The sequence below is a fragment of the Vombatus ursinus genome, unplaced genomic scaffold (assembly GCF_900497805.2).
Source record: "Vombatus ursinus unplaced genomic scaffold, bare-nosed wombat genome assembly UNPS02014770.1, whole genome shotgun sequence".
NCBI lineage: Eukaryota > Metazoa > Chordata > Mammalia > Diprotodontia > Vombatidae > Vombatus > Vombatus ursinus.
Window position 1 is genome coordinate 926,482 of NW_020954548.1, and position 26,536 is coordinate 953,017.

The 26,536-nt window shown below is 40.8% G+C and overlaps 1 protein-coding gene across 2 annotated transcripts in view; it reads left to right on the plus strand.

Annotated features, from left to right (window-relative positions):
- LOC114043682 (axin-1) overlaps positions 1-23,125 on the plus strand; it is a 159,968-nt gene extending 136,843 nt beyond the window's left edge. Inside the window, exons 5-10 of one of the 2 annotated variants that reach the window (XM_027862766.1) lie at positions 1,827-2,374; positions 4,474-4,650; positions 10,597-10,842; positions 15,544-15,651; positions 19,080-19,247; positions 22,667-23,125. In XM_027862766.1, the coding sequence (XP_027718567.1) occupies positions 1,827-2,374; positions 4,474-4,650; positions 10,597-10,842; positions 15,544-15,651; positions 19,080-19,247; positions 22,667-22,793 (1,374 nt within the window). In that variant the 3' untranslated portion in view covers positions 22,794-23,125. The remainder of the gene's footprint in view (positions 1-1,826; positions 2,375-4,473; positions 4,651-10,596; positions 10,843-15,543; positions 15,652-19,079; positions 19,248-22,666) is intronic. The other variant, XM_027862767.1, reaches the window with a different exon arrangement.
- The last annotated feature ends 3,411 nt before the right edge of the window (positions 23,126-26,536 follow it).

The window sequence follows — 26,536 nt, forward strand, 5'->3', positions numbered from 1 at the left end:
TGGCATGTAAGTATAAATATTTATGAAATTGAAAAAATAGCTGTTGCTCATTTGAGGAGAAATAATATTGCTATGCCTTGTCAGAACCACAGATTCACTATTTTTGTAATTGTATGATGCTCCTTTCCACTATGACCACTAGATGGTGTTTTATTCTCCCCTTACTCCCAGTCCGACTTATGTAATTGATGATCATCAAACATTTATTGACTATCCATAGGGATAAATAGTACTTACTATATTCCTCCAGTTTCCCACCCCACTGGCCTTCATGTCTTTGCTCATATTGATCCGTAGACGATATGTTAGACAGATTTTTCTTTGAGAGTCAATGTGCCATTGTAGGTAAAGTGCTGGACTTGGAGTAAGAAAGACCTGGATTCAAGTCGTCTTTCTGATACCTACTAGCTGTGTGACCACAGAGAGGACCCTTAACCTCTCTGAGCCTCAGTTTTCTTGTTTGTAAAATGTGGATAATAATGCCTGTAGAATACCTTCTCACAGGGTTATTATGTAGCTCAAATGAAATAATATGTTTAACTCAACTTTACAAACTTTAAAGTGCTATATAAATGTCAGCTGTTATTATTCTTCTCTCCCTCTACCATGTCTATTAAAATTTTGTCCATCCTTCAAGACCCTACTTCAAATGATGCCTTCCCTGTTAAGCCTTCTTTTATTCTGCTATTGCCACCAAGATGGGACACTCACAGCACTTCATTACCTCTCTTATGTAGTTGTGTTCTGTTATGTGTTGAAACTATCTTTTTTCTGCTCTACTAGACTTTATCTTATTTTCCTTTGTATATCCCTCAACATATTACATATTTAAAATTTAATCCATGATTACCAGTCTCTGTAAACGTATAGAATAGAAAATAGATATGGTTTCTGACTGTACCATATGAGAATCTACTCGTATTTCAAGAATTTAGAGTTCTGTACTATGCAGTGTGTCCCAGAAGTCTTAGTGCAGTGTTAAGCTTTAATAGTTTAAATGAAGGGATTGACCTTGATAATCTCACAGATACCTTTCAGCTCAGAATTTATGATCGAAATTAAGCTTACACTGCTTAAAATTTCACCAAGAGTTGTGGGACATCCTGAACAATTGTCATCATATTTGTTGAAGGACAGTAATTTATGAAAAAAAATTTTACAGAGTAATATTAGGAAAATTTTAAGTGGTAATTTTTTTAAAAAGGCAAACATATTTGCCGGTATGATTTAGACAGTCTGCAGCCTGCAAAAGTTTCTTTGTTACCAGTAAAGTTACATGTGTGTATATATCTATATAGATATCTATATATCTATATATATTATATATATAGATATATATATCTTTCCTTCCTTCATTCTTCCTTTTCCCTGCTGTTCTTACTAGGCCAAGAGTACTAGTACCTGGGCATATGTGTGCTGTACCACCCTTAATACTTCTCAATCAACGTGAACTCCCTCAGATACTCAACAGCCAAGTAATAAAGGAGAGACATATCCAGAGGTTATTGACTTTCCCTGTGCACCTTGGGCACATGCTAATTTTCTTGGTAGTATGGCACTGTCTTTGAAATGTTTCCTCTTCTCCTTTCCTCATGCTGTTTTACCACCTATGCTGTGACAATTTCAGCAGGCAGCCTCAGCATTAACACATCAGAAAACACTCTGGAAACTTTGTCTGTTTTTTGTAGAAATATCTTCAGAAAAATTAAGCAATCAGTTAAGCAAGCCCTCCCCTTCCTATTTTTCATTTGGTTTGGTGTTCTAATGAAACAAAAATGAACTTGAAATAAATTGCTTAAGTTGCACTATTTTACCCTTCCTAATAGGAAGAAGAAGGTGAGGATGCAAACATCTCTTCTGGTCCTTCAGTAGTTAGTCACAAGCTGCCTTCTGCGCAGACCTTGCACCATTTCCCTCCCCGTTATGCAGAAATGGGCTGCACTGGGATCCGAGATGTCCACGAGGAAAATCCTGAGAGCATCCTTGATGAGCATGTACAGAGGGTCATGAAGACGCCAGGTTGCCAGTCCCCAGGACCTGGCCACCATTCCCCAAAGCCACGCTCCCCAGACAATGGTCATGCAGCTAAGATTCCAGGGACACTGGGTTCAGGACCTCCTGGGCATAGCAAGCACAGTACAAAATCAGGAATGAAACTAGATGCAGCTAATTTATACCATCACAAACATGTCTACCACCATATTCATCACCACAGTGTGATGAAACCAAAAGAGCAGATTGAGGCTGAAGCCACTCAGAGGGTTCAGAACAGCTTTGCTTGGAATTCAGAGTCACATAACTATGCAACCAAATCTCGAAATTATAATGAAAGCATGGGGCTAACTTCAAATCCAGTGGATGGATTGGGCTACAGGTAAGTGTCCCAGAGAATGATTGGACAACGAAAAACTGAGTTTTTGTCTTGAGTTGGCAGGTTTGAAACCATACCCCATTGTGTTAATTAGATTGGCCGTTGTCCTTCATCTCTGTCGCTGTGCCTGCTTTAGGTAGAATCAAGAAGAAAGAGTTTGGAAAGAGGGGCTTGAGACTGTCTTCCTTTGTAGAAGAGTGAGTCACATGGTGTGAAATTGTTATCTGTGGATTTTGAAAGTATTTCTAAATTGAAACTCTGCATTTTAAAAATGATATGTAATCCACAAAGAATAATCACTCTAACAGAGGATCATTATTTTAAAAAAAAAAAACAAAAAGCAAAACCAAGGATTTCACTACCGAGAGGTACTGAGTTCACAGTACCAGGGAAAGTGGATCCGACTCTAGGCCTAAACGAGCCCTGCTGACGAGAATTACACCGTCCTCTGAGAGTGACCTGGAAAATCACAGCCCGAGTGACCTTCACGTTAGACACACTGCTCCCTCTTTCTCAGTCTCAGTTCAGCCATTAAGTGCGAGGGATGGGGCAAAACTCTACAGTGGCATACAGAATGGAACAGAAATTGGAAAAGTGCTCAAAATTTTGAAAACAGGAGAGCCTAGAGCCAGAAAACCAGTGAGGATCCCATCTCTTCATTATCTAGAGAACTGACTGTTACTTCATAGGTCACTTAACATTGATTGGGCAGCCGGTGGCTTTACTTTCATGTTGCTACCCATGTTTCCTCTCCTGCCTGCTCATTCAGACCCAAATGCCTGTTCTGCCAGCAGTGAATCTGTCTACACACTTAGAGAAAATCAACAATGATATTTACAGTTGAGCATTCAGATAAAGTAGTTGTTTTTGTAACTGCTGAGCACATTATAACTTTTACCTCTCCTGAAGTGCTAGATGCCCACCAGGAATAAAAGCTGGGTTCCTGTATTTCTTTTACATACCTTGAAAGGCCACAGTTCCACTGAAGAAGGGTAAGTGTGATTGGCCATGTATCACACTTCATCAAAGCTTTCCCAGGTAGAAAGTCGTTGCTTTCCTGGCACAAGAGTTCTTAACCTTTTTGTTTCATGGGCCCTGTTAGCAGTCTAAAGCCTTTGGACCCCTTCTCAGAATTTTTTTTTGATGCATAAAATAAAAATCCACAGGATTAGAAAAGTAACAACTAATTATTGAGATATAAAATATCAAAAAAAATTTTTTTAATTCCCTCTGGTTGAAAACCTCTGGCCTAAGAAATAAGTATAAAGCAAGAGCATTGGGATAAAGGGTTCCATAGAAATTTGGCTTTTCCCTTCCCACTGTCTCCAGGAAGGTACTGTCATCAAACCCAGTTTAACAGTCATCTTCAACTACAATATAATGAAGCTGTGTCTAAACCTTTCTTTAAGTTGCGCTTCTGGAGAGCTGATATCTCCCATCTCTTTTTTCTCTGAGGATAATGGATCAAACAAACAACAGGTTACATGATCCCTATGATCAGTCATGCAAAAATTGGAAATCAGGTAGCCAAAACATCCCAATTTAACTTAAAAAAAAAACAAAAACAAAAAAAACCAGGGTTTTTTGTTTTTGGGGTTTTTTTTGTTTTTTGGTTTGTTTTTTTTTTTCATCTATCAGAGAAACATTTTTCTGGCTATACTTTTCTCTCAGGCTACTGTTTACTATGTAAATATTTCCTGAGCATTACCAAGTGAGTATGATCTCATGCAGAGATGATGGTAGAAAGCCACTGTTTACATTTTAGTTGAAGAATCTGTATCTCTAGTGATGGTGCCTTAAAGATAAAGATGAAATTAGTTATATGGAAGAGGAATCATATTTGTTCTAACTTACCTGAGAGAACAAAACCAGGAGCAGTGGATAGTCGTTATAGCATCAGATTTTGGCACATTAGGAAAATTTTCTAAAAATAGAAACTGCAAAAAAATGGAATGATTAGTCTCAGGATGCAGTGGCTGCCCCATCCACAGACATCACATGAGGAATTGGTACTTTTCTGCTATCCTAAAGAGGAGATTTCTGCCTTCCAAGTTGTGTGATTCTGTGAGGAAAAATTAACCTCTAAAATTTTGTTCTTTCAGTGGCAAAACCAGTATGCTCTCAAAAAGAATTTCAAAGAAGGCTGATTCAGGGAAAAGTGCTGGTCCCAACTATGAAATGCCTGGGTCTCCAGAAGATGTGGAAAAGAACCAGAAAATCATGCAGTGGATAATAGAAGGAGAAAAGGAAATCAGCAGGCATAAAAAAACTAACCATGGGTAAGTAACTATGGAGTGGAAAGTCTGTGAGAATATTTATTTTAACTAGTTATAAAAGTAATTCTGCCTTTATGGTAGGAAGTTAGAAAAGCGTACCCGAAGAAAGAATGGCAGTGGAGTGGAGATGGCCTCCTGCAGAGGAAGCGGGAAGTAACTGGGCTTCTGCCTTTCTCCAGGCCTCCTCCTACACGGGGGGGTCTGAAGACATGCTTTTCGATTGTTCTCCAATTTGATCACATTATGTGATGTCGTTTTAGAGAAGTTATGACCAGCATCAATGGAAAGAGTATTCACGCAGAGAAAATTACAGGCAGGACCTAGAAAAAAGTATTGAAGTTGTTAACCAGTAAACACCATCTCATTGAAAATAAAAACACTCTCTGTTATTATATTAATTCAGATACATTGTGTCAGGTCAGGCCTTCTACCAGACATAATCACCACATTTAACAAACTCCATGTGACTCAGCTGAGCCTTTAAGGTGAATGGTAAGACATCTACATTATGAAGGGCATTCTTGTTCTTTCACATCCTATGTAATAATAATTCTTCATATTTCAGTAGTGCTGTATTTAGGAATGGGGACTAAACCTGTGATTCATTGGTATACGTAGGTGAAGGTGAAGATGAAGGTGAAAACTATCGATTCACTTTGCCATCTCCTCTGCAGCTTATCAACTCATAGTTGTCTAGGGCGGTGAGAGTTTAAGGACCTTGAACCCTGCTCCTCTTGGCTTCAGGATGCTATGCTTAACTGAGTTTTCTGCTTTATTTGCAGTTTACAAAATTCTTTCCTCGTCACAACTCTATAAGGTTACCAACGATTTATCCAGAATCACACATTTAGTAAGGATAACAGCCAAAGCTGAAACCTAGGTCTTCTGACTCCCAGGCCAGCACCTGGGATTCTTGCTATTGCATCATACATACCACCTCCTGTGGTACCTTTCCTTTGTGGTTGTCATTGACATAAGTCAAAGATTTTTAAGGTACTGTGGTGGGAAGGATAAACTGCACTGAACACTTTTTTTTTTAAGAGTACTAATAATAATTAGCCTTGAGTAAATATCAGCCAAGTGCCTACCAGATTGATGCCATATCCCACCTTTAAATTAGGATTAATTCACATAATGTTGTATCCTCGGTTCAGATCCTCTTTTTCTCTCCATATCAGACAAACCCATGGAGCAGCAAACCTGGAAAGAATATGGAAAATTAATGGTGAAAAAGACCTGTTGTTAGGTCATTTCTGTTTTCCAGCAAGCACTGTGGTACTGCTCTCACATGGTTATTTCTGGGGGTGGTAATGACTTCATCTGAGAATGATCTAAGTATTTTAGGAGTTTACCACCTGATTGTCACTTAAAAGACAAAAGTGAATCAGAGTCTGACAGAAACACCCTGGATACCCTGTTTTAGCATCTGGTCATTTTCACTGCCACTACCCAAAGGGGATTAGGGAATGTTCCCTTTAATTTGCAACCTTGAAACTCACTGCTTAACCTCTGGTCTTCATTTTCCTGGTTTATAAAATATACTTCTTATAATGAGTAAATTTTAAAGTCCCTTCCAGCTTTAACGTTCTTTGGCAGTAGCTGTAGCCTAGTTCCTTTTAACTCTCTTAATCCTCTCCTGTAGTAAGTCATCATGCTGTTGGAGTGCAAAGCTATTCACTCAACTGCAGTGTGATGAAATCTCCAGGTAAAATGTATACAAGTAGGTAAATTACACATACACAGTTTGGTTATTTAGTCCAATGTTGTAACAACACATCTTATTTTTACGATTCCCTTAGGTTGTCCAGCTGATACTTAGCCCCAACCTTTGGGAGTGCTCGATCCTTTATTGCTGGACTTTAGCTCCAACCCTGGTTCCAGCTGTAACCTAAGCCAGTTATCCAGAAGCAGCTGGATGGCTCAGTGGATAGAGCTCTGGCTGCTCCTGGGGTCAGGAAGACCTGCATTCAAATGTGGCCCTAGATGCTTACTGGCTGTACAACTTGGGCAAGTCACACTCTGTTCGCCTTATTCCCCTGGAGAAGGAAATGGCAAACCCTTCTAGTATCTTTGCCAAGAAAACCTCATGGACAGTATGGTCCACGGGGTCACAAAGAGTTGGACATAACTCAACAACAACCACAAGCCAGTTGTCTGCTTCCCCGGAACAGTGCTGAGCCCTTCCTCTTTGTGGCAGGAGACGCGGTGCTAATTTACTAGGGGCTGTGGGAAAGTTAAAGAACACTAGTGATATATTGACTATGTTCTGGTTGCAGGGGGTAGGGTGGGAATGCATCTGATTTATAGTCAGGAGAAGAGCTGAAATGAATACTAGTCTCTGACTCAGAATCGAAGGCAGGAAAAGTAGTATCATTCTCTGACCAATAATTCTCATGGCTCATATCAGCATGGCAACATTTAACCAGTCCCAGTGCCAAACAAAATTGAACTTTGTGCTATCTCTGGCGCATATGTTAGGGGTTTCCACTGCTGGAGCCTCTCATTGATCAGTCATCTCTTTCTTCCACTTTCTCTCGTTCATATTTAAAAGAAATCTTTTCTAAATACGGCTACTTCCTCCCTCCCAATTTGGATCAAATAATCTTTCTAATCCTTCTTGTTTCTATTAACGCTTCCTCTACTGAGGTCCCATTTCCCACTTCATCATGTTGTCTCTTTTGTCCTGCAATAAAACTAGAATGCCCACCTTCACATTCAGCATTGTTAAAAAGCATTCAAACAAGGATATTAATCATGTGGAGGTTATTTTGTATATTGAGTGCCAAGCAGCTAATTCCAAAAGTTCCTAATACGCATTTATCTCTCTCCCATTTATCTCCTTTAGAATCCATTTAGCTTAGCCATATTGTTGGGTAAGGAATTAATTCAATAAATATTAATTAAGTTCCATACCCAAGGCACTGTTCTAGGCATTAGAGAAAAAACAGAAAAGAAAAAAAAAATAACATTGTTCCTGACCTCAAAGAATTTATACCCTAAATGGAGATAAGACATATATAATGATAAATTAAACACTAATTAGAATATGATAAATGTATATGAGTTTTTAAAAGTACTGTGAAACTAAATGGGGAGAAATCCCTGGAATGGTCTAGGGTTGAGAGGGAAGGAATAAGATGTGGAAGCATTTGAGCTGAATCTTAAAGGAAGAATAAGATGTTAGTTTCTCTCCTCACTTTGTTCTCCCCAGTGTCAAACAGATATTCTGAAGCCACCTCCCCATAACTTAGTGTGGTCTCCAAACCTATATGCTCATTCTTCCCTTCTCCTGATCCTCCACCTCCACAACTGGACCTCATTGCTGATTCTATGCCCCATTCATAGATTTATATCCTGCCAGCTCTGGCTTCTCCTCTGTGTGCTCTGGGGGAATGAGGCAACAGATTATCCATAGTTCGCTTGGCCTTGAGGAAGCCAACCATGCTATGACCACTGAGGCCAAAGGTGATAAGGAAAGGGAAAGGGCAGACTAAGCACAGACTCTTCAGAGCCTGGGACTAGAGCAGTAACTTTATTTGGTTTTCTCAGATGTTAGAGGAATAAGCAACTAAGAATAGTCTTCGTTTGTAGCCTCTCTTGGGAAAGGGTCAGCAGAGACTTCTTTTGAAAGGTTTAGTGCCTTTCAGATGTGTCAGAAACCAGAAGGAAACATGCTATCAATAGGATCAGGATCAGGTTATTCTTTAAAATAAGAGCAAGGCCCATAGGAACATGGAACAGAATTATTCTTTTTTATTCATACTGTCTTTTGAATGAAATGCGCTGAATACGTAACCCATAGAGACCAGAGACCCTATGTTCCTTGTCATGGGTTCAGCTAGGTTCACATTTGGATGATGTTGCCTCCCTATATTCCTCCTTTGGTACTTTTGCTCTTCTTACTGTAGTGAATCGCTGTATTGTATATATAAACACACACATCCCTCTGCCCAAGGAAGTGAGAAGTGTCAGTTGTTTTTCTAAAACCCAACTTTACACAGGCTTTGGGACCCTTCCAAGAGAGGTCTCAGCATGGTATGCATACTTGGTTAAATTCAAACTAATACTGTAGATTTCTAAGATATAAATCATATGCACTCACCCCCATCTTCCTTTGATCTTGGAAATTGAATTGATTCTAGTTTTTACCTTAAGTAATTTACAAATAGGGCTAAAGCACACTGGTATAAAAAGGTTACAGTTTCTTCTTGATGGGACATTACAAACATGGTAGTGACTATAGTGTAATTCTTTTTTTTAATCTTAGGTCAGTCATGTCATCTCTCTGAGCTTCAGTTTCTTAATCTCTAAAATGGAAATGATCATATTTGCACTGCCTCCCTTCAGGAATTGTGAGGAAGTGCTTTGCACACTGTAAAAGACTATGTATAAGAACTAGTGATCATTGTCTGAGTTTTACTAAATTATCAGTTATTCAGGAGAATTGTTTAAAAATACATTTGTAAGGTGCTTTAAGAAGCTAATTTTATTATAGAGCGTGTAATCTAAAAGTATCTCTGTTCCACATGGTATATCATGACTTTCCTTTACAGATCTGTCACCTGGCAATTCTAAATGTCTGTCAGACAAGCTTTTCAGTGGAGAAGGTTTTTTGAAGCTGGTCAAATAAAATTTAGGGTTCTCAAGTTTGTGTTTTCTGCCCTACTTCAGGAAATGTCACTAGTTCTCTCTCCCCTGGCTAGATCAGGAAGACCTGAGTTCAAATCCAACCTCAGACACTCTTACTAGCTGTATGACTCTGGGCAAATCACATCACCTGTGCCTGCCTCAGTTTCCTCATCTGTAAAATGGAGATAATAATAGCATTTATAATTGGTGTGAAGATCAGATGAGATATTTGTAAAGCACTTAACATGGTGCCTACGATATAGTAGGACCTTTAAAATTCCCCCTTTATTGTACTGGGAGAAGAGGAAACGGGAAGCAGAATAGGGTAAATTACATCATATGAAGAGGCACAAAGACCTGTTACAGTAGAGGGAAAGAAGGGAGGGAGGCCAGCATTGTTTGAGCCTTAATATCATTGAATTTGGCTCAAATATGGAATAACATACATATTCAATTAGGTAATCCAATCTATCTTACCCTATAGCAAAGTAGGAGGAGAAAGGGGAAAAATTCCCTCCTTTCTTTCCTTCTTGCCTTCCTTCCTGAAATTTTGTACAAAATACTGATATAGTTGTCACCCAAGAATATTCTTTGAATTAACTTGAGAAAATTGCCAACAGATTCTGCTCAGATACATTTTTGGGTTTAAAATTGAATTACAGCATACACTTCAGCATTCCATATGTCTAGTAGAGACAGCCATACCAAGTCACCAGGAATTAAAGCTGATCCATTTTATACTGTAGCCATATATAGCAAAATTATTGTTCTGTGCATCTTTTACCAGCAATTAGCTCTGTTAAGACTACTGTGTGAAGTCTTAATTTTTTTAAAGTAATTACATTTCTGTGTCTAGAATGAGTTTAAAGTAGATACTGAAAATAAAGTAGCTAAATAAATTATTTTAGATAAATTGGTGTTGACAGTGTGTCCTGTTTGGTTTTGGGAGTATGATGTAAGCTTAAGGACCTGCTTGCATGAATGTCTTCCCAATCATGAAAATCTGTGAAGTATTCTGTCACTACACAGAGTTGAGGGAAAAGAGAGTAATGACTCCTGTGTGGCTGGTGACCAAGTTTGTTTGCTCCCTTAAAGATCTGTGTTGTGGAAATGTGTTTTTCATGATTACACATGTATAACCTATGTCAAATTGCTTGCCTTCTCAATTGGGGGGGGGAGGGAGAGAATTTGGAACTCAAAATTTGAAAAAAGAATGTTAATGTTGTTCTTACATGTAATTGGCAAAAAATAAAATGTTAAATTGAAGGAAAAAAAAGATCTATGTTGACTGAGTCTTACCTTTATTTTATTTTAAAACAGGTCTTCAGGGACTAAGAAGCAGCTGGGCCATGATAGTTCCAGACCCCTTTCCATTGAGCGTCCTGGTGCTGTTCATCCGTGGGTGAGCGCTCAGCTCCGAAATGTTGTCCAACCTTCTCATCTTTTCATCCAAGACCCCACAATGCCACCTAACCCAGCCCCAAACCCCCTGACTCAGCTGGAGGAAGCCCGAAGGCGCCTGGAAGAAGAAGAGAAAAGAGCTGGAAAACTCCCTACCAAGCAGAGGTAGGGCCTGGTTTCAATTGATTGGAGTTTCAGAGAAAATTAATGTTTTAAGAATGATGAGGTAAGCGTTGATTATTATGGTATCTCACTTTGTGGAATTCCAAAATAAGTAAATTTGGTGAGCTGTGAGTTTTGAAATACCCTATTCAAGAAAATGACATAAGTATAGAGGCCTTTGGTTTTTACTTTAAATTGATGCCATCTGCTTGTGTTTCAGTCCCTCCTCACCCAATCTAATTACATTAAGTGGTATCTACTTTATCTTGGTGAGTCCTTTAAAAACATTTTCCTGAGATCCACAGCAGAGAGCCTTTGAGCATGACAGCCCAGTTTAGTTAACTACATTTATTGGTACCTCTAGGGATTAAGGCAGGAGGCTGGACCACTCCCACGAATAGTTACCCCAGCCTCCTCAATCAGAAGAGAAGGACAACACAATAAGCTCCATAGCCCTGAGTGCTCTGATAAAGGGCCAAAAGGAGTGGAAGGTGTTTGATTAAACTGCAGGGTGCTGGCTATCCTGAGTCATTCTGAAAGGAAATTAAATAGAATTATTCATCCAGTGCCTAATCAGTGTTCTGGATCACTAACAGTGGCATTGGTCACTTTGAAAAGATGTTTTAAAAGAGAGACTTGTCTTTGTCTTTTAGTGTGAGAGATGACAATGTTTCCCCAGCGTGATTCAGAATAACACAAAAAAGTAGTTTCAGGCAAAGTAGGCTTAAGTACCAAAATGAAGACTTTTCAGTGAGAGCTTTAAAAAGTTTTATTTACAGCTACATTAAGGAAATAAACCTCAAAATTGGATCAACTTTGTGTACTTCATAGGTGTAACATAAACTCTGTAGAATCTCTAATATCAAAATTCTATCTTATAGACATCTAACCCCTAGTTTTCATAAATTAGTATGCAAGACTGCCAGGAAAGTCTAAATTATACTGCAGAATTATGCATCTGTGTTGTGAGAATACTGATGTTGTATGATCAGTAATTCCATTTCTTAACTAAATTGTATTTTAATTTGTATCCTTATTGTAGGGTTAATGTAAATACTACATGTTATGATTTTATTTATTTTTCTTTTAAAAAAATAACCCTTGCTACCATATATGTACATTTGACTAAATCAGTAGATTCAATGCAAATGATATTTCACTTGTTCTATCATGCTGGAGGCATACCACCTCAGTGTTTCTGATAAATAGATTTCTGTAAGCCCTTATAACCATAAAACATTGCACACCAGTTTAATTTAACCATATAAGGTGCAGCCACAAGAATTACCCACCTACTTCTGGCTATATCTTTCATTCCGAGGCTCAAGTGCTGTCTTTGGGACATAGAGGATAGGCAGAGCTTTGCAGCAGTCATCTTATCAGCGACTCCCCAATAACAGATCACAGGATTATAGATTTAGAGTTGGAAGGAACCTAAGATGTCAAGTCCACCCCCCTCATAGAACACATGTCTGCTGGGGACCTAGGATAATATATTAAGAGGGTAAAAGGTAGAAGAAGGATACTCCAGGAACCTACTGTTAATTTCCCTGGCAAAGGAACTTTTCCCTTAAGCCACACTTTCTCTTTAATTTTGATGAAATGGAAATTTAGCACCTTTGACCTTTCCCTACAAGGACAACTTGGTCCCAAGTTGAGATACATGAAGTGTTATTATTTAAGAAGATTCCATTTTCTCACTGACAGTGCTTCCACAGAGAGTGGGTACTATAAAATGTGTTGAGTGTTAGACTGCAGCAATTTAAATTGAATTTGGCTCTTGTGTGATGGAAATCACTTGCCTTCTCAGGATGTCAGCTCCTTCACCTGACAAATAAAGACTTTAGATATCAGGGGTGAGGAACCTGCGGTCTCAAGGCCACATGTGGCCCTCTAGGTCCCCAAATGCAGCCCTTTGACTGAATCCAAACTTCACAGAACACTTCTCCTTAATAAAAGGATTTGTTCTGTAAAATTTGGACTCAGTTAAAAGGCTGCACCCAAGGACCTAGAAGAAGGCCACATGTAGCCTTGAGGCTGCAGGTTCCCACCACTGGATTAGATGATCTCTTAAGGTCCCTTCCAGCTTTTAAAACTCTCTGATTTTTTTTCAGATAAATCTTCCTGCAGGTTAACCATCTTACACCTTGATAGATAGAACTGTAGAACTGGGTTTATTTGTTTCTTTAAGCATTCAGGAAGGAGTAGGATCACAGACTAATTGATATTCTTAAAGTTATTCAGATATATAGATGTGAAAGATAATTGAGTAGAAAAATAGTTGACAACATATTGGCAGCAAGAATTTTTTAGGATTAGGCAATTAAAACTTGTGACAAAATTGTTTCCTTTCTTGATGTAGCTGAAGTGCTTTGTCCAAGTGAAGCAGGGCTTCTTATCTTCAGCTTTGCTGAAGTTTTAGAGAAGAGCAAACCACTCTTCCTTATTTCCCAATTTCCACCTTGTTCTCCCTACTCCTCCTAACTATAAACTGCTGACCACATTCACATATACAAAAGAAAAGTAATAATGACAGCTAAAGTTATAATTTTGCCTTCTCTATATAAATAACCCAGCTCTATTGTCCCACCTAATCAGATATTTTATTATATGCATGCAAAGTGGCAGCTATGTTGTGAATTAGTAGATATTTCTTAACTCCTCTTACTAGCGTTAGGACATAAAAATGATGACAATTATTTAGAACCCCAAAGACCGACTGTTGTTCCATCAACTGTTCTCATATCCCATAGCCTTCTCATTCCTAAGGCTAGCACAAGCTTAAGAGGTCATCAAGTTTTTCCTCTTGTAACCCTTCCCATCTTGTCGGAAGTAGACACATTCTCATCAGCAAGGCCCCTGACACTTAGATGGGTTTATTTCTCTGTCTGTATCCCCTGTTGAAAGATCAGTTCACAAGTCCTTCAAGTTGGAAGACCAGCAGAAGACCGCACCTGGGCAGTCAGTGTTGATGTTCAGGAGCTAGTTTCTTATCTTTACTGAGAGAGCTTACATGAGTCCCTGGTTTCCTATGTTTTTCCTATTTTTAACAGTTTCTTGGCTTATTATTGCAATAGATTTGGGGGTTTTCCCCCAAAAAAATTGTATGTCTTATCTCCACTTTCACTCAGAATCTCCTTAAAGTTAGAGCTGTATCTTAGAATTCTTTTGCAGTGTAGGTTCAGTTGTTCTGCATGAAGTGGTGCTGGAAATTAATAAAGTAAATATTAAAACTCAGTGAAAGCCATTTTCTCCATGCCCCTTTGCATCCTGCCTTCTTGCTCCCAGGTTTCCCCAAAATGAAGTTAAGCTTTTACAGATGACTCTTAAGGAAGAAGAAAAGCTATTGGCTTGAGTTTCTTGATATAGGAGTAATTTTGTTGGTTTGGTTTGGTTTTATAAGCAGCTGCTGATTTTGTAATGAAAGACCCAGGGGTTGAAGAATTGGGAAGGGGAGAGATAGTGAATTTTTTTAAAATTCAGTTTTATTACATCTTCAGTTTGAAATTATCTCCTTCCCAGCCCATTAAAAAGGCAAGAAAAACAAAACTCAAATATGTGTGGTCATGCAAAACAGATTTCCATATTAGCCATATCCTCCCCCTATAGAGAGAGAAAAAGAAGAAAATACGATTCAATCTGTACTATTTTAGTTCATTAGTTCTCTTTCTGGAGGTGGATAACATACAAATTGTTCTCCTGGTTCTACTCACTTCACTTTGCATCAGTTGACACAGATCTTCCCGGGTTTTTCTGAGACCTTCATCCCCATCATTTCTTACAGCACAACAGTATTCCATCACATTTAAATACCATAATTTTGTTCAAACATTTCCCAAGTAATGGGTATCCCCTCAGTTTCCAGTTCTTTGCCACCACAAAAGGAGTTACTATAAATATTTTTGTGCATATGGGTCCTGAGATACGGAATTATTGTCTACAATGACCCATTTTTTACGATTCTTTGCCTTGAAATATTTTCTTAGTTTTTGGCTTCTTCATATTAACAGTGTGTCGTTTATCAATAAAGAAAGTGTATTATACTGAATTGTACAGAATTATGCCCAGAAATATATACATTTCATTGATGTAGAGAAAGGGTATCATTTATAACTAATCTAGGAAGAAAAGCAGATTAATATAAATTGATAATAAGAATTTTGCTCTTTGAGATCTTCCAAAGAAAGGTGATGATGTTATTAATATTAAAGTGAAAATATATGGAAGTGTGTTCTTAAAGGCCTCTTTCCAAGCTTTTCCAGATTTTTAAAAGTGTATGTTGTCTGGAGAAAGAACTGGTGAAAGAACAATTGACTGGTAACCCTATTACACAGAAAGAGTGAGGAATGTTTATTCTCTAGGTGCTAAAGAGTAGCTTGTCTGCAGAATTCTTCCTGGCTTACAGTGCAGAGGCAAAATGGTGCCATTATGGATCAACTGACAAATTCCCATCTTCTTAAGTACAAGCCATTGTCTAAAGCTATCTATTTATTAGGCTTTGGGAAATTCAATTCATTTTTCTTGGGTTATAAGATTCATTGTATTTTCTCCGCTTTACTATCTTCCAAGAAGCTTGTAGACAATGGGTGAAGTGAACAAAGGATTTAAGGTTTTGTTCCTTGAAAGGTTAGCTTTATGACTGGTGTTGGATCATAGAAATGGGGGTAAACCTGCCACATCTAATATATAAAGATTATTCTTTAGGTATGTGCAAGAGGTTATCCAGCGGGGTCGTTCTTCTGTCAGGCCAGCTTGTATGCCAATGCTGAATGTGGTACCAGCTGTCTCCGACATGGACCTCTCCGAGTCTGAGTAGGTGCCACTACGCTTCATGTGTTCTCTATACATCTAGGAACCAAGGCCCCAGGGGCCTGCTGTTGTAGACCACAAAAATCACTAGCTATTGAATAATTTATCCATTTATTCATTCTATCCCTCACCCCACAATTAGGGAGCTCCCACACTACAGAACCAGCTTGACCTTGGAAATGGACAGGGCCTAAGAAGGTAGAGATAGAGCCAGAGCCTGTGCTTTTTTTTATGACATACAGCCTTCTGTCCGCAGTCTTTTAAAGGGAGACATTTTGATATTGGTATAGCTAGGGAAAGCATTCAGGTTTGCAGAGAGTTGTTGGCCCATACATATATTTTGAGTCCATGATCAATTAAACAGTAGAAGGTTGTTGCCATATTTTCCTAAACGGGGCCTTGGAACTATGTGTGTTTTATAGCAACCCAACTTCTATATACCTTTTTTGCTCCACCCCCCTTCCCCTTTTGTTTTTTTGGGGTTTTGTTTGTTTGTTTGTTTGTTTGTTTGTTTTGTTAGGCAGTGGGGTTAAGTGACTTCCCCCAGGGTCACACAGCTAGTAAGTGTTATGTGTCTGAGACCAGATTTGAACTCAGATCCTCCTGACTCCAAGGCCGGAGATCTATCCACTGCGCCACTTAGCTGCCCCACTGCCTTCCCCTTTTTAAAGCGTCCCATCTGAACTTTGGAATTCAGTTCTCCAAGAGTGGCTCATTTATAACCTAGTTGAAAAAAACAGATTTCTTGAAAAAAAAGCTTTGAGTTAATTAAAATTATTAATATAAAAGTATCTGTGGTGAATGTAGTATCAGTCTGCTCGTTGTGAATCTGTATGCTCAAAAAATTCTGATACTCTTAGATGAAATGACAACTATAGAAAATATTCATGTGAATGACTACTTAGTCAAGACCCTAGAAATCAGAAATGACCCCACACTTTCCAATATATCCATACCTTCTGGCCAAAATCCTTTTGAAGTAGGTGGTACAAAAGAATGAGAATGTGGTTTGTAAACAAAATAAAAATCACCATATTCTGAAGCACCTGCTGTGTTAAATATCAGAACCAATGTGTTCCCTGCAAATTGTGTGTGTTAAGGAAGGAATTGGTCCTAAAGCCGCAGCTCCTTGCTTAGACGTCATCTTAAAAGCCTTTGCCAGTTTCTCAGTTGAATTGAAAAGCTTCTCACCCAGTGGCTAAAAGAAACTATCTCTTTTTGAAAGAATTACTGAAGAATTGTTTTCTGTTTCCTTTTCCTGCTATTACCAGAGACAGTAAGAGTAAGTAAGCAAAAGTAGTCCATACCCCAGCTGATAAATAAGTTGTATTCTTTTTCCATTTTGTGGAGCCTTAACACCAAAGGAGTCCCATTTCCAGAAAGGTAGATTAGAGGAAAGAGAGCATGATCTGACCAGGCAAGCTTCCTGTGTGGCCACAAGAATACTGCCTCTGTTTGTAGATCATAATCCCAACTGAAGCTCTGTGAAAAGGCAGTGCCATGAGGACTTAGAGATTGAACTAGAGAACTTCAAAAGCTCCTTCCAACTCCTTAAGATTCTGTAGTGCATATATTGAGTGGGACGTAGATACTGAGTTCTGAATGGGAGCCCTCTTTCTAGATAGCCTCAGATATTAGGTTAGAGTTTCCCTAGCAGGAACTTCGTGATCACATGAACTCCTTGCTCCTAGGCATCCTAGCTGCTCCACTGGGGTGTGGGGGCATCTGGCATCAAAGCCTCTCTATTCTGCTCATGAATTGTGGTGCCAGAGACTAACCGACGTTGCTGGTGGTGTGCCTCAGCCTCACTCATAATCTCCCTGAGTGTATGGTGGACTGCTGTCGCTTCCAGACACTGCCTGAAGAACATTATAAAGGCTTCTGGAGAAACCATGAGCCCCAATTCAGGCAGTTGCAAACTCCATTCTGGGTAGTTGACTCCTACTAAAGTGTTGTTAGAGAACAGGAGTTTTCATTTGAAGCTCAGGGCCGTATAGCTCAAAGTAGGTGTCGTGTCAGAACAGCTTAAAGGGGTTAGCAGAACTGTGGGGCCTCAGATAGTGGTGCCATACTTATTGGGCTCCCTGAAAACCTGCCTGACACCCGCAAGATGCTTTTTATACTACTTGGTTCTGCTTTTCTAGCAGGGAGGAGGAGGAATAGAGGTAATTCATTGAACATTTAAAATCAATGTAACTCATAACTTTTAGGTGCTTTCTGATTAGGTTAGAACCCTGATAGGGCGTGTCCCAGAAGTAGATTCAGTTAAGATAAGCAATATAAGCCACCTGTCTCCTTGAACAATATAATTGTCCGCTTCTCACCAACCCCACTCCCCAAAAAAAGATTTGAAAATGTAATTCTATGGCATCCCAACTGTAGGATCTGATTTAGTGTGGGATTGAGTACAGAAATTCACTACTTACAGCCCTTTAAGAAACCCAAGCTTTGTCATAACATTCAGCTGATAAAAGGACACAGTGACCACAGACACAGGGAAAACCCTCCTGGTTGTTAACCAACCTTGTGCGAAGGATTTCCCCGAGGTCCACCAGTGGCCGTGGGGGTAATGTATCATTGTATGTGCAGGGACCCCGGTTAACAGCAGTAACAGCTGGAATTTACATAGCACTTACAAGTTTGCAAAGCACTTTACATATGTTACTTGATCCTCATGACAACTCTTCTGAGAAGGAAGTGCTATTATCCTCATTTTATAGATGAGGAAACTAAGGCTGAGAGGTATTAATTGACTTGCCCAGGGTCACACAATTAGTGTGATTAGTGACAAATATCTTGAGGGAGAATTTGAACTGAGGTCTTCCTCATTCCAGGTACAGCACACGATCCATATGAGGCCAGTTTCAGGCAGTACATACCACCAACCTATGAACTACACAAATACTGTTTAAGGCAGTTGATGAGAAAAGGAGTGCATGGGAAGAATACCAAATTTCTGCTTTTACAAACCTTAGTATTAGAATTTGTCTTTGATTGGTAACGGAACACTTCTATTTCTGTGGTGCCTCTGGGGTAAAACCTTAGGGCTGGAGATTGCTGTGAATAAACTCTTAATTGATAGAGGAGAGTAAGCAGGTTGGTAGGTCAGCGCTATGGATGTCTGCATGTTAGGGTTTTTTGATTGACTGGAGAATAGGATGCAGACCCTTTAGGCCTATTCCAGCTCTTCTTTAAGTACCAGGGCTTTAGCTGGCCTGCAGCAGTACCAGCAGTACCCACTGTGTGGGTCACAACTGAGCACTAGTCACAGCTTTTAGTGTGTGCATGTGTGTGTACATGCATGTGTACATGTATACACTGTGCACCTGTTCCACAGGATACAAACCTTTTGTGGGTTCATGTTAGGAAATGCTTTATTGTATTGCTCTTCTACAAAAAGTAACCAACTCTGTTTTGTTTTTGAATCCCAGGGCAAAGCTACAAAAGAAACTGGGGAATAGCAGTGCTCCACCATGCGATACCATTGTGGTAGCTTACTACTTCTGTGGAGAGCCAATCCCTTACAGGACCTTGGTCAAGGGGCGTGTGGTCACCCTGGGTCAATTCAAAGAGCTCCTGACCAAGAAAGGAAACTACAGGTAAGAGCAGAAATGTCTGGACTGGTAGTACTCACACAGGAAACTTAGTTACAACCTGGAGGCCTAGAGAAGCACCAGCACGAGCCTCGTTCTTCATTATAATTTCTCCGGGTCTTTGTTCTCAGAGATTTCTTACCTAGGAGTTTTGGGAGAAGTATTTCTCCTTGCCTCCACAATGTGTTTGTCAGTGATGTGCTACCAGCCTACCAAGTTTGTTTGGCATGGCCCAGGTTTCCCTCTCAGCTCTTTTCAGGTTGCCTCATGGATTGTGAAGTAGCTACAAAAGCTTAACCACCAAATGATGGCATTTTCTTTCAGCTTCTCTTTCCCTTTATACCTTTGGAAGAAGAGGCATAACAAATCAGATAGTAAACTCTGAAGATCTGTATTTTTGATGTAAATTTTTAAAGAAATAACCCAGTCACCTTCCATGAGAGGCTGTGGATCAGGTGGGTGACTAAAAGGCCTAGTTACTGCCACTAACTTTTGTAGAAGTTATATTCCGTAATAATGGAAGTAGATTTTCTTCTTTTAGTCTAATCAGTTATCTGTACTTCATACTTTAGAATTCCTATGTATATTTCATTATTTGTACTGGCAACATAAGCCCCTTTTTCATTGTATTAGAGAAACAGAAACAAACTGTGAGAAGAATGCCTAAATTAAAGGACAAGACTTTTTTTTTCTTTTTGGTGAGGCAATCCAGGTTAAGTGACTTGCCCAGGGTCACACAGCTAGTACGTGTCAGGTGTCTGAGGCCGGATTTGAACTCAGGTTCTCCTGACTTCAAGGCTAGAGCTCTCTCAACTGCGCCACCTCACTGCCCCAAAGGGCAATAGATAAAAGCTCTGAAAGGCAGCAGAGAAGGACTTGACTGTTGTCTCTTCTAGGATGGTACCAGGAAAGAGTCAGAGACCTGGATTCAAGTTCTAGTTTACTCCACTGACCAAGTCTGTGACTTTGGGCAAATCATCTACCCTCTGTGATCTCTTAAATTCACTCCATAAAGTGAAACTCAGTGATCCCTTCACTCTGATATTCAGTAATTCTATCCATTATGTCCATGTCCACTTTCACACCAAGCCAGGCTGTGTTCACATAGCATGTTCTCCAGTCCTTGCACGTGAAACTGATGGAAGAGCCCTTTCCTTCCCAGTTGTAAGTGACATGACCTTCCTCTCCATTATGCTCAGCAACAGCTCAGAAAATAGTGGAAACGTAGATCAGAGGAGAGAGGGAAGCAGATGGTCCCCACCCCTCCCTATCCCTACGTCTCATTCAGCTCAACAGTACTCTGGTGGTGGGTTTACCTTTCCCCTCATAGTGCTTCTAGGAAGGCAAGCATGCCCATGGTGCTAAGAGAGAACAGACAATGTGTCATTTGTTCCTCCTCTGCTGTCCCTGTGCGTACTTTCCACACTGTCTGTCCTCATGCTGCACAGGGGCAAAGACAGCAGAGGCCCCAGTAGAGACAGCAACAGAGGCTCGAGTGAAGCAGTTAGCCCTTGTGACAGGAAAAACAAGCACTTAGCACGCGCGCACGCATTCACGCGCACGCACACCCAGAAAGAAGCTAAGTGTGGATCTCCAACCTTGGAGGGAGGAGGAGGTGAAGGGTCATTAACGACCTCCTTTCAAAGCAGGCAGTCCCAGCCCTTGGGTCCCCCAGAAATCCTGTTCCAGGCATCTCATCTTAGATCTTTTTCCAGGGCTTCTGCTAGCGACGCTTCCCTTGTCTTATACCAGCTACTTTAGCAATTTTATCATGGAAACGTGTTAATAAAAAGTCTGGGAAAATCTTACCCTGTGAGCTCATTTTAAGGGTGTGACCTGTTGGAGAAAATCAACAGCTCTACAAGAGACCCAACTACTGCTCTGCTCTCCACATCATTCCCTTCCCCCCTACACATAGAAACACACTGTTCCCCCACTTACAATCTCTCCATTGGCCCCAGCCTAGAGGTTAAGTCTACAGCTGTTGTTCGGGGATTTAGGGTGGAGGATAAGCAGAACTGTGTTGCTTCCTCATTTATAAACATGCTCAAGTTATTTCCAGCCCGTGGGCTTCAACATGCAGCCAGCCCACAGGGTGGAAACCAGCTCTGGAGGGTCTCCCAGTAAAGGTTACAACCAATGATTCATTGTTACCGAAGTGGTTCTTCTTGGGAATTACATTTCAGGAGAGGAGAAGTCCTCTGTCCTGCCAGCCATGTCGGTAAGGCACAGCCCAGCCTAGCCTTCCTGGTTAACTTGTCCCATGTGGGCAATCAGCCAGGAGCAGGGTCCTCTCTGCTCAAACCTACAATAAGGGGTATTTGTATCAGCAAAGTTGGGGGAAGGAGTGGTTATCTCATCCAGCTCCCAGGCTCCTGGCAGAAAACTCATGAAACAGTGCCCAGCTAACATATAACAAGTGCTCATTTACATACTTGTGTAACTGAGTTGAACCATTGGAGACTGAGATAGACATCGATGTGAGTAAAGAAGTTGAGAGTGAAAGCCGAATCAATCAGTGTCCATATGAGTGTTTGTTACTGGCCTAAGGGTATCCCAGGACCCTCAGTTGCCCCCTGATACATAATCATCCCTTATTCCTGTATTCATTCAGAAGATGTTTATTGAGCAGAGCCTGTAGCTGCAGAAACCTGGAAATAGTTACAGAGCAGTGAGTATGAGCTGAGGCAGTATGGACTACAGAGGATTTAAGACAAAGGAGACCTGAGAATGGAGGGTGGTGAGTTAGAAAGGACTTCTTAGAAAAGATGAGTTTTGAACCTGATTTTGAAAGAAATGATAAATGGAGAGGCAAAAAGATTGTAGGTAGGGAGAAGAGGGCTGAATAGAGACAGGAATCCGTGAGAAACTTGTATTCTAGATATGGTGAAAAAACTGGAGCAGAGACTTTACGAGATAGGATTGAAGAGGTTGAGAGCTGGGCATGGGTCCCTTCAGTCATTGTGCAGGCATAGACTTAATGACTATGAATCCTGGGGGCTCCACTCTGTCTCCTTGCTGATGTCTCCCACACCAGTTGTAGCCCGGATTTTTTGGAGTACATGTTAACTCTAGGGAAGAATCATAATTGACCATCAGATACCATATTCCTTAGGAGGCAGCATGATGTAGAGGATAGAGCACTTGTTTTGAAATCTAGGAAGACCTGGGCTTATGTACTGCCTCAAAAACTTACTAGGTTTGTGACCTTGGAGAGGTCACTTAACTGCTCAGCCTCAGTTTCCTCATCTGTAAAACAGGGATAACAGCACCTGCCTCACAGGGATGTTGTAGTATATAAGATACTATATGGAAAGCATCATTGATCAGGGAGATTAAAATAAAGGTCTAATTGTGACTTCTTATATTATTCCAATTCCCCTTCTTGTCAACTCTCCCTTACCCAATTTCCTTCTGTCTTGCAGATACTACTTCAAGAAAGTGAGTGATGAATTTGACTGTGGGGTAGTGTTTGAGGAAGTTCGAGAAGATGATGCCATCTTGCCCATTTTTGAAGAGAAGATCATTGGGAAAGTGGAGAAAGTGGATTAATCCCCTAGACTTCCCATCTCCCACACTCTTCCAGGTTGGGCACCACTGCCGAGGGATTCAGAAACAGAGAGCAGTGCCAGACTAGCAGCATCCTGCTCAGCTCTCTATCCCAAAGGGCATCACACAGGCCCCATAGGGTTGTAACCTCCTGTGGACCCTCCCCAGTCGGCATTGTCCACCAGGGGTTGAGGATTCCCCTTTGAGAACTTGCCTACATGCAAAATATTCTATGTAATGTAGTGTTGTACAGTTGTACTAGAAAGTATATGACCTTGTTTACTAAAGCTCATATTTTTGATATATTGTAATAAAGGAAGATATTTCCAGTGTCACAGTGCTCTTATGTAAATGTCAGACATATAGGTACTTTGGAAATTGCCAAATGTGTACAGATCTAATGATCTGTCCCATCTAAATACCCTTCCCTCTACCTGCAAACCCCCAGCCCCATATCTTCTATCTGGGTGATTTTATTTCATTCTCTCACATTATCTTTGTGTATGCTTCTAGGTGGGGGGGGGGGGGGTCAGTCTTTGAAAACCTATCAGTGCAGATGCTGAGGAGGAAAGAGATCCCACCCATGAGTTAAACCCCCAGAGCAATCAATATCCTTTGAGACCCGTATACCTACACACATTCTTCTTGGGAGTCTAGCCAAGGCAGCCTTGCCTCTTTCTGTGGGAACAAGCCATTGATCACTTACTATTTAATGTTCTCTCTAACATAATTTGACCCAACCCTCCATGGAGGAAACTTGCCCAGATCAAAGAGGTCAGAGCTATAGCAGGATGCTTTGAAGGCTGAATTGCTGTCAAACAGCAGATTTCCTATGGCAGAGGTTTCAAATACGTAGCCCAGGGTCACATGTGGCCCTCAACGCTCTCCCAAGTGTGGCCTGAACCAGATTAAGATGTAATTGAGAAATATTTAACAAAATAAATGGAAAAAATAAAATGTAGATAATATTACATTTTAAAACCAAGTCAGTAGGTGGCCCACAGGAATCCTCGTGTACAGATTGGTGGTCCCTATTTCTATTGATACCACTGCCCTAGAGTATCACTGAGTTGATCTTGGCACTGAGAGAGATCAGGCCTCTCTCCCACCACTCCCACCCCTCTCTGTAACTTAAGGCCTGTCCTCAGAGGGGAACTTGCCCTCACTGCTGCTAACTACATATAATGTCCGCTGTGGTTTTCTAACTGTCCTTCCCTGATCTGTCTGAGCAAACTGTTGGTCCCTAAGCTTCTATCTCAGTCAGATCAGGATGGGACATCGACGGGTCATCTAGCCTGGGCCCACTGGAAAGGCGAGGGATCAGCCTCCTCTCCAGCAACGTCGAGAGTGACCAGGCCTCTCTCCTCACCTGTGGCTCCCCTGCTGCTCTCCCTTCAGCATGGCCCCACTCATGCCCACATCTCACTGACTGGGACCCCAGCCCTAGGTGGGCACAACAATGCCCTGGGAAGGAGGGCAGGGGCCTCCAATACTGTAGATGTCACCGAGTGCCTTGAAACGCAGTCTTGTCATTTGCCTGCCACTGTGTGAACCCCAGCAAATGAGAACTTGTCTTCATCCAGGGAACTAACTGCATTTGACTCTTCAATCTTTTTAAAGTTCTAATTGTTATCCGCTGTCCAGTGAGATGTTTTCTTGTGGCCTGACCATAGCCCTTTTTCATTTCCCTGTTTCTAAAGGGTCTCATTGTAAATATGTACATTTTCTAAGGCCAGCTTAGCTGCCCCAGACCATTTTTCATGCTCTGACTTGTACAATTATCTTTTCAAAGGTACTTGGATAATAATGAAATTAAATAAAATTTTAAAAAACACTCTACTCTGTGGTTTGCATGGAACTGAAACAGGTGGGGATGGGGTTAGGGAACAAGGGCAGGAGAGGTCTATTTCCCTAGAGAGGTTACCTTGTCTCCGCCTTTGCTTCCAGCTACTCCATTGGTAAGATCTCCAGGTTTTATTTGTTTATTTTAGAGCTCTCTCAAGCACTCCACAACCTCCTTCTTATTAGGCTGCCTGACAGCCCTAGCTATGACAGCTGACCTGAGGACATCAGGTGAAGGAACACTTCCTGGTACAGATAGACCTTGGCATTTTTCAGCTCTGCCTCTCACAGATGCTAGAGACTGCAACAACTTGTAAATGTGAATGCTTTGGCAAAGAAACAGTAACCAAAGACTGCTGTAGGCCAGTCTTTCTCAGATGTAGAAGACCAGCATGCTGCCAAACCCACCCACCCACCCACCTACCTACCCCAGAGCTATCAACTCACAGCCCTCCCTACCACCACCACCACCACCACGTGAACCTGGCTACTCTATATCACCATAACTGTCTCCAAATACCACCCATTGGCCTTCCCCACCCCTCAAAGTGGTATCTAGTGGAGGTAGAAGGAAGTGCTAGTCAAAAGAATTGGGGTCCAAGGTCTTCAGAGCTTTTTTATTAAAAGAGGAAGAGTTGAGTCTGGTGTTGGGGCTACTGAAGAGATCATTTACCTGACCTTGCCTCATGAAACAGCAGCAAAAACTAGTCTGTATCTTCTGCTAGAAGTGGAAGATGATTTCAGAACGAAAGACTTATCAAGCCTGGCATATAATGTGCTAGCCTGTGGCACAAAAGGAAGGAAGTGGTGTAAATGGACTCACTGTTTCCCTCCAGTACCGACAGAAATCCGCCATCTTGTCCATCGGGGAGACAATCCTTTAAGAGAAAGGTCATGTCTGATAAAACCTTTGGAGAGACCCAAGTGTCACATTGGATGGTTGTGATTTTTTGGAATGTTGGGGGTAATTTCTATACTCTCTCTTTAGTCAGTGGGAGGGGACTATTGATCACATGGTGGAAATAATCCTACAATAATAAAGGCTATGCCAATGCTGACAAACCCTACCACTGTAGAAAAGCCATTAAGCACAGGCTTAGAGTCACTGTGTTCCTGTCCAGCCCGTTAAATTTGGAGAAGCTCATTATAGGGTCAGTGATCAATTTTTTTGGCCACGGTCATCCCTCTCGACTTGAAGGGATTGCAATCGGTAGAGGGAATCATCAATATATGACAAGGATCTGTGATTTTATCAATCAGAGAGGCAGAGTGGTTTTCAATCTTCCTTTGCCTTTGTGTGCCATCTATGAATTTTAGAGTTTCCTGAGGCTAAGGTTAAGTGACTTGTTCAAAGCCGTACAGCTAATGTCAGAGGTAGGGATAGAAATTACCCACTTAGCCAGGCTACCTTACCAAATAAGTATCCACACTTAAATCTTTGAAGTACTGCATTTGTGGTGCACTAAAAACCTGACATGTCAAACGTTACCTAATTTTCCTCTCTATGGCACTTTATAATCCTCTGGCCAAACTGTCTTGCTTGCTATTTCCACACCGTTTCCCATTTCCATGCCTTCGTACTGGCTGTCCTTCGTGCCTCAAATGCCCTACCTCCTCACCACCCCTTATAATTTAGTGTCCTTCAAAACTCAGTTCGAATGCCACCTCTACATGAAGCCTCTGCTGATTTCCTACACCACCTTCTATGCCCTGTCTCCCAAAACTTCTTGATAGTCGTTTATATATTAATATACAGGTATATACATATGAATATGAACACCAGGGCCAGGGTGTTCTGGGACTGAACCTTTAAGCAGAATTCTGGCCTAGAGGGAATCAGAACTGGCCAAGCTTGCTCCTGGACCTTTAGCTCAGAAATAGTTTTGAAATTAAGAACAACCTAG